Here is a 16,665-nt window from a genome sequence, read left to right on the forward strand (position 1 = left end):
CTTTAATTGTGCCAAATTATTTAGACATGAAAGAAGAAGTGGAAATGTCCTGGATAGATTACACAATATTTGTACTTATGTTAATCTTGTCAACGGGTTTTGGACTTTACCATGGTATTAAGAAAAAATCTAATACTGTAGAGGAATATTTATTTGGAGGCAGAAACTTACCATCTTTACCTGTTATTTTTTCAAACATGGCAAGGTAATACTGATTTCTTTGAGCTCTAAACACCAGTCCAATAAATTGTTCATAAAAACAATTTCTTTTTCTAACTCCAACTGTAAATAAATATCACGAATTAGTCGATTGCAAAAATATTTATTGCACAAAAGTCATAATGGGATTTTAGCTGTTCCAGCCCTAAATATTCTTTAAACTATTGCAATATTTTAAATACTTTACTTAGGTTCTAAAACAAAAAATATGTTTTTTAAATATACAAGAGGAACTCCCTGAGAATCATAAAAATATTATAGTCCTTGTATTTTCCTTCACCACGAAATTACTCTCACCTCTTGTGAGATAAATGACTATATTTACTAAAGGAGTATTTTTATAGGAACTATAATATCAACATTTGTGATCATTGGCGCACGAAGCCATTATCGGTTCGACTTTTGGATAGTGTTCTCTCATTTCAGAAGCATTTGACTTTCAATGAAAATAGAGACTCATGGAAAGAGTAAATTTAAAACCATATCTCTTGGATTCATTCCAGAAAACCTTATACAATGCCAGAGCGCAACAACTGCTAATTCCTTCCCTTGGGGCTTGGGTTTACTTGATTTACGTAATTGTTTCATGTTTTGGTTGATTTTCATCAGTCGTAGGCGCTTATATTTACAGGAATTTTTCTGCATTTTCAACAAAATGCTGTAACTGAATCTTGTTTTAGATAAATAATCGTTTCAGTTTTCAGACTTTACTTGAACGATTGATTTTCAAAAAATAAAAATCTAGTAATTCATGGTTCCTAAAATGGGACCATTTATTTATAAATCTCTCATAATTCCTTATTTCAAGAAAAATATAATACATTTTACCAAAACTTGTTTTTTTTTTTTCCAGTACGGTTTCAAGCATTAGTATTGTAGCTATGTCCAGAGAAACATATTATTATGGACTTCAATTGTTGTTCTTTCCTACTGGACTAACCATTGGTTTTATTGTTTTATATTTCTTTTACATTCCAGTATTTTATGAATTAAGGTACACTTCTCAATTCGAGGTTTGTAAACTTGAGTCCAAAATTTATGTAAAATATTTTATTCATTTAAATATAAGAATTTTTAAAAATTATTTCAATTTTAAATAAATATTTTATATTTTTTAGTACCTTGAAAAACGATTCAACAAAAGTATACGTTTAGTGGGTTCTGGTATTTACTCTATTTCCCAGGTAATTTATTTCTATTTAAATAATTGAATATTTTAATTTAAGAATATTAGATAAACTAATCAAGGGCTGGGATTGTTTTAGTGTTTTGGTATTGCTACAGGACTGTGATAAAGGCCGATGGAACTTATTTATTGCGATTCTTAATCGTAATAACTTTTTATTTTAAATATTTTAAATTTCAATAATATCAGGCCACTTATCATTCATGCAGAACTTATGAATGTGGATTAATAACAAAAATCATTATTGTTAATAACTTATATTTTTGAAGAAATTTTATTTACCCTTTTTCCAGACTAACTTAATTTTGGTGTTTATTAAGGATAAATCTCATTTTTCTGATCCTGACGATTTTTTATAATTTTATCTCATCCTCCTTCTTTGACTTCGAGGGAAGATATAACTATTGTATACTGTCTAGTTTTTCTACCTTTCTAAAAAAGTATCTGTTGCTTGCAATTGGCTGTAATGTTTTTGCGGTTTCAGGTCCACGATTCGCTGACGTATGTTAAAAATGAGTTAAAAGTAAACTTTGTTTAAATAAAAATAGTTTTACTACTTTACAGAATCCAAATAACTTTAAAAAGAAATTCAAATAAGATCTTTTAAGCTGTGGAGGCACCAAATGTATCAAATTGATTTTTTCAATGATGTGCTAAAGCCTCCAAAAGATAGTTTACAAGAGCTTTCATTATTCTCAATCCTAAGAGTCCAAAAGCCAAAATAGTCTTACTATCCATTCTTGAGTAAGATGATTTTCTTCTAGCTTAATCCATTGCTTTTAGAACTGCTTGACTATCAGGGAAGATACTAATTTCTACTGTATTGTGCTGAATCCTCTCCAACATCTTGCAACATTTTGTTATTTTATATAATTTGAAAAATTGTGGCAAATCTCCGCAATGTAACAGTTCTACTTGTAACTCTTTGGGTCTAGATACCCAGAAAAATCTGTGAGCTCTTAGCTGAGAATCTCTTCAGTAAAACAATTAGTCACACCCTAATCGCTATTCTGATTAGCTAAAAATTAAGTTTTTTTCATTCTACTTTGTCGTTACAAAAGGTAAAATTATTCGTGCACTCCCATTACTTATGGTTATATCTAATTTCGGGACTATGGCTACCTGTATCATTCTCCACACCTAAATCTAAAATAAAGAATAAATTTAACTTCTAACAAACTTCCAACTATATTGTACGCCATAATTTTTATTTCCTAGATTATCTACGCTCTATTAATTCTGTACTCATCCTGCACCGCTGTGGCAAAAGGTATTTAATTATATTATATAACTACAAACTTAAAAAAACTATTTCCCATCTACTAACTATTTTCTTTTATTGTTTAGTGATTCCAGTTCCTTTTTATCTATTAACATCAATAGTATGCTGGCTGTGCCTTATTTATACACTTTTGGTACGTATTTATATTAATATTGTTATTGCTTTTAACATACATTTTTTGCAAAATGTATTTCTTTCAGGGAGGAATACGAGGTGTAGTATGGTCCGACTTCATTCAGGCTTTGTTCATGTACGTCTCGGTGATAACAATATTAGTGATCAGTATTCAAAATGTTGGAGGAATAAACAAAGTCTTGGATATTGCCAGAGAAGGAGGGAGACTTCACATATTTAAGTAAGTATAATTCTGAGTCTCTATAGAACAGTTATATTGTAAACGATATTATTTACTGATTAAAATAATGTTAGACTAAAAAAAGTTTAGTTTATAAAACTACAAGAGATAGAAAATGTTTTACAAGCTAAGTTAGATGTATATATTAAACATTTAAGGATTATTAAAAGTGATGTTAGAATACTCTAGAAATCCAAAAAGTAAAAACAGGTAAAGACAGCCGTACAAAAGAAGAAATCGCACCCAAGTGAAGATCTAATTCGACTTCCTCAAATGTTCATATATCCTGAACTTTGTCATTTGCTAAGAAGCATCATTGTTAAGTTAGTCTACTACAAATTGTTCTAAAATTATTCAAGTCATCTTGAATTTTTAAAATTTCATTTTTATCTAAGAGCTTCTATGTTCCAAAAATTATTAACTTATGAGCAATAAGATCATTTACTTATGTGGTACAAGAGCAAGGTAATCAGAAGTTTTGAAATGTTTTTTGTCGATGTAGGCCTTAAAAACTCGTTTTAATAAAAAAATAATCACTTTTTTCAGCTTTGATCCAAGTATTTTTTCAAGGTATTCTTCATGGACACTGTTTATTGCTGGTTTTACACTTTCATTACAAATCGTCTGTACAAACGCCGGTGTTATACAGCGATGTTTATCATTGCCAACTTTTAAGAAAGCAAAAATGTGAGTAACAAAAGATTACTTTTTTCTTTTTAGCACAATCTATCCTCAATGTAAGAGGATACTTATTATCATAAACATAAAACAAAAACTGAAAGAATAACAGTTATTGTCTGTATTTTTCATTGTTGGCAGGGTTATTATCTGCAGCGGCGTAGCATTTTTTATATCTTTTTCATCGTACGTCATTGTGGGATTACTGATTTACACAACATACTATAAGTGCGATCCTGTCATGAGCAAGGTAATAGACACGTTGCAGCGCCCTAACACTACAAGAACAATCCCTTACAACAATGATCAGCTTCAGAAATAAAGTCAAAGCTAATTAAACCTCATTAAATTATTACGATTGTTTAAGGAGCTCCTTTGGGCTCATTGGAGACTTTCAAGGGAATTTGTACATGAATGGACACTATGCCGTCCGCTAAACTTGCAGAGTTTACCTTTCGACAGAGCATTAACATTAAGGCTGGGATAGGAAGGCAAGCCTGTAATGATGCCTCTAATGAGCAAGCGCAATCTTGTCGCTTCTTTTTGTCCACGTTTGCAGCGAAGGAAACGTTAACAGTTAGCTCAAAAACTAACTCAAACTTTATATTTTACTTTGGACGTTTATATATATATTTACTTTATTTATCCACTTAATAAAGGGGAATTCCTATTTTTTTTTTTTAATTTTCTACAAAATGCTACCATGATTTTGTTTTACCTATGTAACTTCATTGCACTCTTGGAAATCTAAAACATTTATTTCAAATCTTTTTCCACGAAAATTTGTTTACAGGCTTTTCTCTAGGTGCAATTTTAATTATTATTCTACGATTTCTGCACTATTAAAGAATGTTAAATTTTTTGCTGTAATTCTATTTCTGATGTGTTTCCAAGCTAAGATTTCACGACTGCAAATAAACTAATAATAATAATAATAATGCTTCTATAATTAATTGCCAAAACTAATGCAATAATTCTCTCAGGAATTAAAGCATGCAGATGAACTAGTAACGTACCACGTTCTGAAGGTAGGAAGAAAAATGTCAGGATTGAGTGGACTATTTCTAGCCGGAATTCTCTCTGCTTCTCTGAGGTAACTTATAAATATTCTTCCCTAATCATAAAAGCTTACATATGTAGATATATTTATTTGTCACAATTATTACAGCTCTAAAAATTATATTTTACAGCTCAATATCAACTATAATGAACAGTTTGTCTGGAATTATTTTTGAAGATTTTGTAAAAACGTTTGCACCATTTACTTTAAATAATGCACGTACTAATCTAAGTATAAAATCAATAGTTGCATTACTTGCTGTAATAATCAATGGTGGAATTTTTGTTTTGGACCCAACTGCTGGATTATTGCAAGTAAATAAAAGATTTTTTTAGCTATTAATTTGCAGAAATAATTGATTAATAAAACTAAAATAATGCTTCAATTTATTTCAGATGGCCACAACAATGTTAAGTCTAACTGGTGGTTTAATGATCTTTATCATTTCTTTCGGTTTCTTTCTTCGTAAGGCTAACACAAAGGTAATAACATTTTCTTCATTTTTCTCTTTGATTACAGGTTGTCTATTACAATATCATCATTGAGAATTTATAATGTGAATGATTGTTACGAATTTCAGGCGATAATTATCGGAGCTCTTTCAGGGATTCTAATAACATTGTGGATATCGTTAGGTAGCATGTGGTCAATAGCTGCTGGTAAAGTAAAATATACAACTAAAATTACCAGTATAGAAGGCTGCATCGGCAACTTCAACCATACATTTGAAAAGTATTTACAACTTTATCTCAAAATACGAGGTGTGTTCAATAAATAAGGTGAATTTTCAAATTTCGCGGGCTACGTACATTCGAATTACGAATGTTTTTTTTTTTTATGTTGGTACACTTGTCTCGAACATATTTTTCAAAGTTGTAGCTATATAGCATGTTTAGTTTGTTTGTGAGAGGCATAAATAAGGCAAGTGTTTTGCGAGTTCGGCGATTTTCTTCTGTCGACAAAAATGGATCAACGAATTTGCATCAAATTTTATGTAAAAAATGGAATTAAGTGCTCAAAAACACTTGAAATGTTGACAGTGGCGTACGGTGAGAGTACTCTGGGTCAAAAAAAGGTTTACAAGTGGTACAAGCTTTTCACAGAAGGTCGAGAAGATGCGAATGACGACGCTCGCCCTGGACGCCCCAGTACATCAACAACCGATGAAAATGTTAAGAAAGTAAAGAAAATTGTTATGAAGACTCGTCGAATCACAATTAGAGAAGTTGCTGAGGATGTCGGCATATCGGTTGGCACATGTCATGCAATATTTTCTGAAATTTTGGGCATGAAGCGTGTGGCAGCGAAGTTCGTTCCAAAATTGCTGAATTTTGATAAAAAAAAAAAAACCGTCGCATGAGCATCGCTCAGGAATTGTTGAATGACATTATCATGCCTCAGCCACCGTATTCACCAGATTTGGCGCCCTGCGACTTTTTCCTGTTCCCAAGATTGAAGAGACCCATGAAAGGACGGCGTTTTGCGACGATTGAGGAGATAAAAACCGAATCGCTGAGAGAGCTCAAGGACATACCAAAAAGTGCATATCAGAACTGTTTCGAGGATTGGAAAAAACGCTGGCACATATGTATTATATCTGAGGGGGACTACTTTGAAGGAGACCAAATAAAAATCGATGAATAAATAAATATTTTTTGAGAAAAATGAAAATTCACCTTATTTTTTGAACACACCTCGTATATTAATTATTCCATCTCAATTGAACTTAATTTTTTTTTTTTTTTTTTTTCAGTTTGACGCTTGGATCGCCTCTTCATACACCTGTGATATTTGATGACAACGTTCCTTACCTGTACAGAATATCTTTTAATTTATTTACAGCAATTGGACTTATTGTTAGCTTTACTGTTGGTTACTTATTTACATTATGCACTAAACAGAATAAACACATAGATGAAAATCTTTTAATACCACAACTTCGAAAGGAGAAGCACGATTACAAAGTCATATTAAGTGCAAATAATACGAACTCCATTTAAATATTTTTATCCTTAGTTTGTGAATACTTTTTTATTACATATCAATAAAACTTTCATCAAAAACCAGATTTTCTTTCCTTTTTCCACTTTTCCTTTAGTTCAACAAGAAACGCATCCAGATAATTGTAAAAGGGCTTTTGATTTGAGAATAACTGCTTCTTTTTACTTTTTTTATTAACTATTTTTTCATTCCCGAATAACTTTTTAAATATGATTGTTTCTAAGAATATGTTTACAAAATAATTTTATCAACGATATCTCGTTATGTTATAAATAATAATTAAGTTATCACATTAAACTTACGAGTAGGTGAAAAACACACAAGAAAAAAGAAAAAGCAACCGTTAAACCTAGAAAAATTGGCCACATCTTTCAGACAGAGTTAGTTACAGTGTCTTTTGGCCTTCTGATATATAGAAAAAGGAAATCAATTCCAGAGTCAAAATTTTCTCTGGTGAGCTAGCTGTCAAATCTTATGAAGTTGATTCAAGGCAATGTGAAGACTTAGTCCAATACTGTTGAGTATTGGCACATATTGTCGAAAAGACTGTTGGAATCTGGCTCATTTTAAAAAACTACTGAATGTGACCAAATTTAAACCTGGTACAAAGTGTATAAGTAATCAATATGTAACTGCATGAATTTCATTAAAGTTTGCAATATTCATTTTATACGATTTTCTGACGATTCAATATATTTATATATACAACATTTTTACTTTTGCTAACCAGCTAAGGATTTACAATCAAGCAAAATTTAAAGTGTTTTGATTTTTTTTTTATAACCCTTTTTTGAAAATGATCTCATATGTAGAAGTATCATTTAAAAATACGAGTATTTCCATATTTCGAGAAAATGGTTCGCTAATTCTCCACGAGATTACTGACTTCTAGGCACATGAGCATCATGATAAATGTTATAAAATCCAACGAAAATATTATCACTAGTAAAAGAATAAGCCTTTAGACATAATCTACTTAATGAGTGATCATCGCTAAGTAGCACTATTTAAAGGAATTTAGAATTAGTCCTCAATTGCAATAGATTTCAAGGTAATCGATGTTTGTTATTGTCAAAATAAAGTACAAACCATGTATTCAGGTCAGAATTAAATCAAATTATGAAACCTTTACTATTTACGAGCTTTTTTTTTTTTAAAAAAAAATACCACCACATTAATTTGTCTCAAGATACCAAAAGTTCATAAATTAAGCACTATCTGAAATATTTGTATTACAAGTTTAAATTTTGACCTATTTATTTGAGAACCAATCTAAAAAATAATCATAATATACATACGTCGGTATCTAAACACTCTGAATTACAAAAAACTTAGTTTTTCTATTCACTTAGTTTCCACCTCATTTACCTTGAGGTGTAAAGGTAGTTTTTCTATTTAAAGAATCTAATTTTCTTGTCTGTAAGTACAAGCAATTAATTCGGTCAGTGAAACTCGTATCTTTTAATGAAAGGAAATACTCAATTTGCTTAAATTTTTACACAATAACTTTTTAGTTTTTCCAATTTAGTAAAGAAAAATCTTGTAAAAAAATATATAAGAAAATGGATCAATTGACCTGGATAGACTACATCATATTTGTGTTTATGTTAGTGTTATCATCAGGTTTTGGACTTTATCATGGCATTAAGGAGAAATCTAATACTATCGAAGAATATATATTTGCTGGCAGAAATATACCTGCATTGCCTTTAATTCTATCAAATATGGCTAGGTAAAATGAATTTATATGTATCAGAAATTTTGACTATTTATTATTGTTCTCGAAGCTTTCTACTTGTTTCGTTCTTTTGTTTTTTTAACTAGTCAAAGTTCCCTTTTAACAAATCAAAAATTTGATAGAGAAATGTTTCTGAAATAGTAACTGAATTGCTCTCGAAACTTGCAAACAACTAAGCCATTCGGCTCCTCGCAGTCCAATAACTTTTTGCCGTAGCTGGACAGACAATAAAACACAGAGACAAAAGAATAAATAAGAAGCGTGTTATCTAAAAATATCCAAAATCTGATATTTCGCATGAGAATAGACAAGAGACTGTTGGAAGAAGTTAGCTTGTTTCTAAAACCCAATAATGATCTCAAGTCCAATATATATTTAAGCCAAAATAATGAATTGAAATATAATAGTTTTCTTCTATTGCTACAAATTAGAGAAATGCGAACAAACACAAATGTGTGTGATAATATAGTATAGACATTTTTTCACCAACTTAATTATTAATTACAGCACATTTTCAAGCATGGCGATTGTTTCTTTGACTAGAGAAACTTACTATTACGGACTACAAATGTTTTTCCTACCGATTGGAATAATTTTTGGTTTTGCTTCATTGTACTTCTTTTACATTCCAGTGTTTTACGAATTAAAGTACAGTTCTTACTTTGAGGTTAGTAACTTCTTTTTTTTAAACCTGTATTTTTCAAATAACTCCCAAACATTTGGAGTAAAGTGTACCCAGACAACTAGTTTGTGTAATTATTTACTTTTTTTTAAGGCGTCTCAACATCTGAGGTCATTGGTACCCAGTTTATATTTTATGTAGTAAATGTTTAACTTAAAATAATAATTTTCAAAACCTTTTTTAATTATTTTTATCTTTAAGACATCTTATAATTCTTGAATGATTTTCAATTGCATTTCAGTATCTAGAAAAACGATTTAATAAAGCCGTACGTTTGTTGGGATCTGGCGTTTATACAATTTCTCAAGTAAGTGACAAATTTTCAATATACGAGCGTTCAATATACGTACATTTATTTTTCTATGTAGTCGGTGATCTGGTTATTTAAATTTAAAACTGTTTCATTAATTAAATAAACAAAGAGAGTTGCTGCGTAGCCAATTCTTCTGCCACATAATAATGGTTGCAATAAAAATGTTTGAACTAACAATCAGTCCTTTGTACAGGCATGAAAGGGTTTACTGGTACACTGAGGTGATTCACATATTAGAACAACAAGGTGCGCAAAAGTCGACAAGTTGCGCAGGCCAACTTAAACTGTTTTATCACCATCGAGTGACACTGCCGCTTCATGCCCTGATTTCTCTTTGACAAATTCTTTTATATTTTTTTAACTTTTGCTGATCAAGTAACAATCTCAAAGACCTGCTCTTCATGTACAAGGAGTTGGATATTTCCTCCCAGTTCCTTTGGGAGAGTCTTCTTCACTAAAGCTTGAGAAGGCATTAGAAGAGGTGTTTTGCGATTAGAGGGCGATTATTTCTGTGTGCCAGCTTTCCACTTTTCCTTGCATTTCCCTGAAGAACCTGGGTGAGCGGGTACTGCAAGAAGAGTGGTCTTACCTGGAATACGCAATATATCTATTTTAGATTTACGTTCAGAACACCCGGTTAACAATAATTACAACAAAATATAAATTATTAAACAAAAAGAAGCTATTTTGAATAAAGTGAAATGTTGAAAACGAATCTTGTATTGTGGAGAGAATATTTATTCGAGTAATAGTTGCTAATAATTACCAAATCAAGATTCTAGCAAGCATTTTGATTTAACAAAGAATCTTGATTCTTATAAATCAGCTTTAACAAATTTAATATATTTTTTATGTACAGATAATCTATTCCCTAATTATCATGTATTCATCCTGCACTGCAGTGGCAAAAGGTAAACTAAAACGGTTAAAATAAATAAATGAGCATATTTTGGAAAATAAATAATAAATTCTTTCATCCCCAGTAATACCAGTTCATTTTTATATACTATCAACAATATTATGCTGGCTATGTACGTTGTACACATTTCTGGTAATTTTCAATATTATTCATTTATTTGATAAATATTTCTGACATTTTTTCCATTTATTTTAATTTTTATCAGGGAGGATTACGTGGTGTAGTATGGTCGGACTTCATTCAGGCTTTGTTTATGTATGGCTCAATGATAACAATATTAGTTATTAGTATTCAAAATGTTGGAGGAATAAACAAAATCCTGGATATTGCCAGAGAAGGAGGGAGACTTCACATACTTAAGTATTTAAGTTAATTTAACTGAATAAAATGGACCAAATTATTTTATTAATAAAGAAATAATTAAATTAGTTTTCAAACTGGAAATTATTTTAATCTTTAAACATGCTTTTTAGTTATGATCCAAGTCCTTTTGCAAGATGCTCATCATGGTCGTTATGGATTACTGGCGTGACGTTGTCACTGCAAATTATCTGTACGAATGCTGGGGTAATTCAGCGCTGCTTAATACCTACTTTTCAACAAGTAAAAAAGTAAGTCCTATTAAACGAAATAATTATTTTTCATTAAATAATCTCACGACAGGAGACAATTAACGGAAGTATTAAACTTATATTTCAAGTGATATGTTTTTTTTTTACAGAATAATTATCATTAGCGCTGCAGTACATTTTCTACTTAGTGCGTTTTCTGTCCTCATAGGTTTAGTGATTTATGCAACTTACTATGACTGTGATCCAGTACTTAGCAAGGTCATTAATATTTATTGGAAACATTATAACAATCAGATGAATTAGACGTCTAGTGAAAAAAGCCATATGGAACTCGTTAGGACTTACTTTTTTTTTTATAGCACTATATAGACGTAGAATAGTTTTGGACATCTAATGACTTCATTAAAATGGGTAGCACAAGTGGCAAATTCCAATACAATAAACTTAGCAGTCATAAACTCGAGATTAAGATCATCAATTAGAATCATCTCCATTCGGATTCTGCCGAATAAAGTAAAGTAAGTAATCGCCTATTTTTTCAGGCGGGGCTTAACGTCCAACTACCATTTACTAGGTGAAAGTGGACGGAGGCGACTAGCAAACGTACTTTACTATTTCTCATTTAACCATTAAATAAAATCCAAGTCCTAGACAGGGAACCCAGTACCACAATGCATATTAGCTTTGCAGGTTTCGCCTCTTAACCCGCTCGGCTACCGTGGCGCGTTAGAATTGATTCTGCCGAATATTTTCCTGGCTGGGAGCTTCCATTAGATAGTTAGAACCATGATCCTCTCTTTCCAGAGAACTATTGGGCAAGTATACTTCCTAACACTGCGAAGATGACTCTGCGGGAAGGCATGTTCGGCATTAAACTGTAAATTGGACGGCACTTCTTTTCCATTGAAGGTTTATGGCAAAGTTTCCATTTCTTTTCCTTCTTCTCAACATTTTGGAGCAAATTTAAATTTTTCATTCACTCTAATAAGTCAGAAAAAAGAGTTGCAGAAGCACACCTCTGATAATAAGACTCGGATTCTAACGTTGGTGCTCTTAGCTCGTACAGGCTTAGATCTTCCCCTTTTAATCCTTTCTACAAGACTAATCTGCTTTGAAAAAGTGAAATCTCTTCAGGAGAGTAGTCCATCTTTTGAAAGAACTGGCACTTTTCAATATTTGCCCAGCTTCTGTCTTTCAGAATATCTTTGGGTAGCATAATTGAACTTTAGGCTGTTCTAAATTGAAATTACATAATTAGTCCTTTAATTAGGATGTGAATTCCCTCTAACGTAGATGTCCTTTTTACCCATAAAAAGTAGTAATGTTAAGAGCGCTTAATGAAAAGAAAAGGCAGAATTGTTTTTACCTAATTGATTTAGAAATTATTAGTAATGCAAAGAAACTATAAAACCTAATATTAAAATCATAACTGATAAAATCATTTGCTCAGGAACTGAAAGATGCAGATGAACTATTAACGTATCATGTACTAAATGTAGGAAGATATCTTCCAGGAATAAGTGGGTTATTTCTTGCAGGAATTCTCTCTGCTTCTCTGAGGTAAATTATAAATATTCTTCTATAAAACATAGAGGTATCATTATATTGATTATATTAAGAATTATTCGATCGAGTCTAGTTTTAGAGACTTTTTTCTTAGCCGGAAATCTTAAACGGCTTCAAAGAAAGTAAATACGTTGCTAAAATTTTAATTTTGAAAAATATCGCTCGAAAGAATCACTTGAATGTTGTTTTTTGAGTTTTAAATTTCCATACCCCACTTACTAGAAGACTTAAACTTTAGAGTTTAGAGTTCTTTTCTTTTTCCTGAGTGACCAAAATAAGGTGATTTCGGAGAAGGTAATAATACATTATCCTAAAAAAATGTTACTTTTGCTTAAAGCGTAGATTCCTCATCTCACTTGGGTGAAGGCTATTGATTGATACGTAGTCCTTTCTTACAGTTATGAAAAATGTGACAAGGGAAAATTGTATTATTTTCCTAAATTGGATATAATTATCTTACAGCTCACTCTCCTCTGTAATGAACAGTTTATCTGGAATTATTTTTGAAGATTTTGTAAAAACTTTTGCACCATTTACGTTAAATAACCGAAGGACTAATATATGTCTGAAATCCATTGTTATATTGCTTGGTTTAATAACTAATATTGGAATGTTTACCTTGAATCCATCTGCTGGAGTATTCCAAGTAAATAAAATTTTCATTGTTATTAATTTTAGTAGATATTAAATTATTCATTAATATCTTAAACATCTTATAATTTCTTTCAGACGACCACAACAATGTTAAGCCTTACTGGTGCATTAATTATATTTATTCTCTCCTTTGGAATGTTTGTTCGAAATGCTAATTTAAAGGTAACGGATTTTATTTTGCATCTCGATCATTTGTATGAGTGCTTCAAACAAAAGCATTATTTGAAGTTTGGCCTCCCCTAAATGCTGCAGTACAAAGTACTTACTAGATCTACCCATCTTTTTTTTGGGGGGGGTCACTTAATGTGTATGATTTTCAGGGAGTTCTTGCGGGAGCACTGTCAGGAATTTTAATAACATTGTGGATATCATTAGGCAATATGTGGTCAGTAGCTGCTGGTAAAATAAAATATACAACCAAAATAGTGAGCGTAGAAGGTTGTGTCAACAACATATCTCATCCATTTGAAAAGTAATCTACAGATTTCATAATACAAATACACAATACAAGCGTAATTTGGTGTAATATTCGCTTATATCAATAACTAATATTTCAGTATGACGCGAGGATCTCCTGACCAAACACCAGTGATATTTGATGAGGACGTTCCCTACCAGTTCAGAATATCTTTCAATTTATTTACAGCAATTGGTCTTAATGTTAGTTTTATAGTTGGTTATTTAATTACAGTTTGTACTAAACACCATAAACATATTGAAGAAAATCTTTTAATACCACAACTTCGTAAGAAGATGCATGATTATGATGCTGTAGCAAGTACTGATAAAGAAAATGACGGATAAATAGTTCAATAATTATATTTTATAAAATATGTTACAATAAAATATTGAGGCAAATCTCCCTAATTACCCTATTTATTTAGTACATTTATATAATAAAAATGATTTTTTCATCTTTCATTTCAGTTATGACATTCGCCATCTCCTTTGCAACTTATCAGCAAATAAAATGAGGATTAGAACAGAAATGTAGGGCAGTAGGTTTATTAGCAACATAATTAATTAGAAAATAAACTGTAAGTTTTTGTTAAGGAGATTAGAAAATAAGTACTAACAGTACATCACTATAATGGCACATTTAGAAATAGCTAATAAGAATTAAAAACAAGTAATAAGTATTATTTACTTCGGAACATATTCAATGTCAGAAATATTTCCTTATTACCTAAAAACCTAAAGTTACCTAAATCAATGGCAGTGTAAAAATAGGCATTTATAGTTGGAAAAATAAATCAAGAAATAGCTACTGGCAGTTAGGCTATCTAAATCTTGGTAGAGTCTAGGTTTCAATGCTTGAAAAGGGTTGTATTCCTCCATTACATACTGGGTAGCTGTAGAAAGATTAGGATGGCTATATAAATTGCAAGATCTAGATATAGATATCTTAGGTGGGAAGGAAATTAGCTAAGTGGTTAGATTCCAACGCGGAAATCAAAACAAAAATAACCCTGTCCGTGGGTCGGAAGTGTTTTAAAAACAGCCCCAGGTGCCAATTACCATCTTTAACAAAAAAAATACTATAATCTACGTGAAAAGCGATGAAGCAAATTCATTTGTGGACTTACACATATCGGAGATTCGATTCCAACCAGTACTTAGATTTTCTCTTTTTCAGAACCTCTAACAGCTATTCTCAGATGATGGAAAGTTCTTCATCAGTACGGGCGCCAATAACTTGAAGGTTGTAGCCATGCCTTGACTAAAAACAAACAATAATAATCTACTAAGTTTAATAATAAGATTGCTTGAAGCGACATGATAATTGAATCTCAGGTTTATTTCTAAATATTAGATGATGCATAAAAAGATGATTAAAAAGTGCACATGCAGATAGCTAGTAGGATTGCAGAGAGCTATGCTTTAAAGCTTTCAACGCTTTAACCACTGAGATAATCCCTTCTCTATTAATTTCTTAGATTATCCTTTTGAAATAATGATTCGTGCAATGTTGGACAATCTGCGTGGTTATGGTCAACTTTGAAGAGGAATTTAAGAGCTGGTCTATCTATTATTGAGGATAGAGAACCAAAGACGACGAATTACACACATTAGAATAGACCAATCTATAGGTTTATCACTCTTCTTCTATCTGAAGCTTCTGCTTTAGATCGTCTGAAAAGTTCCTGCAGATTCATACTAAATAAGAGAAAGATCACATACTTTCTCTGACAGAAGAGAGTTTACATCGTCTGAAAAGTTCCTGTAGATTCATACTAAATAAGAGAAAGATCACATACTTTCTCTGACAGAAGAAAGTTTACAATCGTATTTCGGCTGCATTTTCAGCAAGTTTAAATTGTTTATTAAATTAAATGCAATGTAAAACTGTCTTATTCATAATAATAATACAATTTACTGAACATATGGTTGCTCCATTTTTCAACTAAAATAAAACTACTTGCACAGTTAATTTGTACTATTGTAAGGCGGTTAAGTATATATTTAATATATAAATAATATAAAACAAGAATAAGTTATCATTAAACATTTTGTTTGGTAGGTTACGTAGTAATACCAAATCAATTGTAGAGCGCCGGAGCAGAAGCTGTATCGAGCCAAGGGGCGGCGCCTGTGCATACCACCCCTGGGCGCACTCCCGTATTATCCCTGTATTATTATATATCCTGTACACAGTCACACATCCGACGGTCGACATTCCTAGTTCACATTCTTTACATAACTACTAGTTACAAGATTCAAATCTTAGAATGTTATACACTGCATTTTTAATGTTAATCAATTGAAGCTATTGATTGTTAGCGACTGACAAATAATTTTAGTCTCACTTAAGAAAAGGGAGAACTTATTAATAAAAAACTTTTATTTAAATAGAATAGCTTTTCCTCTCTTAATGGTATCTATTATAAATATCGAGCTTTGTCTAATTCTGAAATTCAAAAAATAGAAATCAACAAAAAAGAAAAAAGTATTTCATAGCACCAAGCAAAAAGATAACTTTTTTTCCGAAGATTTACTTTTCAAAATATAAAATTATGAAGTTTTAGTAAAGCACGGAAAATGAAATTATGACCACCAATTTGTATTATTAATAGTTTTATTACTTTCGGCTAGACTTAGTGTTTTATGGAACTACTGGTTAGATCCCAGGTCATGATTTTGGCCATTGTCAGTTCTTCAAAAAGCAGCAAGTAAAAAATAAAGTAAAGTAATGCCTCTCTTTTCTGACGAGCTTTATTTCCAACTACCACAAATTAGGTGTTGTGGACTTAGGCGACTAGTGAACATACTTTACTGTAAAGTTCTCATATTAAACATTTTTTTTTTTTTTTTTTTTTTTTTTTTTGCGCATCAACAGCTGAGGTCATTAGCGCCCGGAGCTTTTTCCAGTGCACTGCCGGCCTCCGGACAGTATTCTCTCGTTACAGACAACACTGTCCATCACCGGACAGTGAGCTGTA

The 16,665-nt window shown here is 31.3% G+C and overlaps 1 protein-coding gene and 1 long non-coding RNA gene across 3 annotated transcripts in view; one reads left to right on the forward strand and one right to left on the reverse strand.

Moving 5' to 3' along the window:
- The first annotated feature begins 1,076 nt into the window (after positions 1–1,076).
- On the forward strand, positions 1,077–6,780 carry LOC141455054 (sodium-coupled monocarboxylate transporter 1-like). The gene is made up of 12 exons (XM_074129878.1): positions 1,077–1,232; positions 1,338–1,403; positions 2,624–2,675; positions 2,753–2,820; positions 2,888–3,042; positions 3,589–3,729; positions 3,862–3,970; positions 4,704–4,813; positions 4,911–5,094; positions 5,176–5,262; positions 5,361–5,512; positions 6,534–6,780. The coding sequence occupies exons 1-12, from the start codon at positions 1,101–1,103 to the stop codon at positions 6,778–6,780; spliced, it is 1,503 nt and encodes a 500-aa protein (XP_073985979.1). The 5' UTR covers positions 1,077–1,100.
- The window catches only part of LOC141455063 (uncharacterized), a 74,527-nt gene continuing 64,642 nt past the window's right edge, over positions 6,781–16,665 (reverse strand). For both annotated transcript variants that reach the window (XR_012459126.1, XR_012459125.1), the window contains 2 exons: positions 14,812–14,945; positions 6,781–10,103 (listed from right to left, as the gene is read on the reverse strand). This is a non-coding gene — a long non-coding RNA (uncharacterized lncRNA). The remainder of the gene's footprint in view (positions 10,104–14,811; positions 14,946–16,665) is intronic.

Source organism: Rhodnius prolixus, unplaced genomic scaffold (genome assembly GCF_049639745.1).
Source record: "Rhodnius prolixus isolate KJV_2025 unplaced genomic scaffold, Rpr scaffold_21, whole genome shotgun sequence".
In the NCBI taxonomy this organism is placed as follows: domain Eukaryota; kingdom Metazoa; phylum Arthropoda; class Insecta; order Hemiptera; family Reduviidae; genus Rhodnius; species Rhodnius prolixus.

What these genes read in the sequence shown, in the direction of transcription:
- LOC141455054 (XM_074129878.1), top strand. Translation starts at nt 1,101, where the DNA reads ATGTCCAGAGAAACATATTATTATGGACTTCAATTGTTGTTCTTTCCT. An exon ending in TTCGTAAGGCTAACACAAAG is followed by an intron (nt 5,263 to 5,360) that starts GTAATAACATTT and finishes TACGAATTTCAG; the next exon opens with GCGATAATTATCGGAGCTCT. An exon ending in TTCAACCATACATTTGAAAA is followed by an intron (nt 5,513 to 6,533) that starts GTATTTACAACT and finishes TTTTTTTTTCAG; the next exon opens with TTTGACGCTTGGATCGCCTC.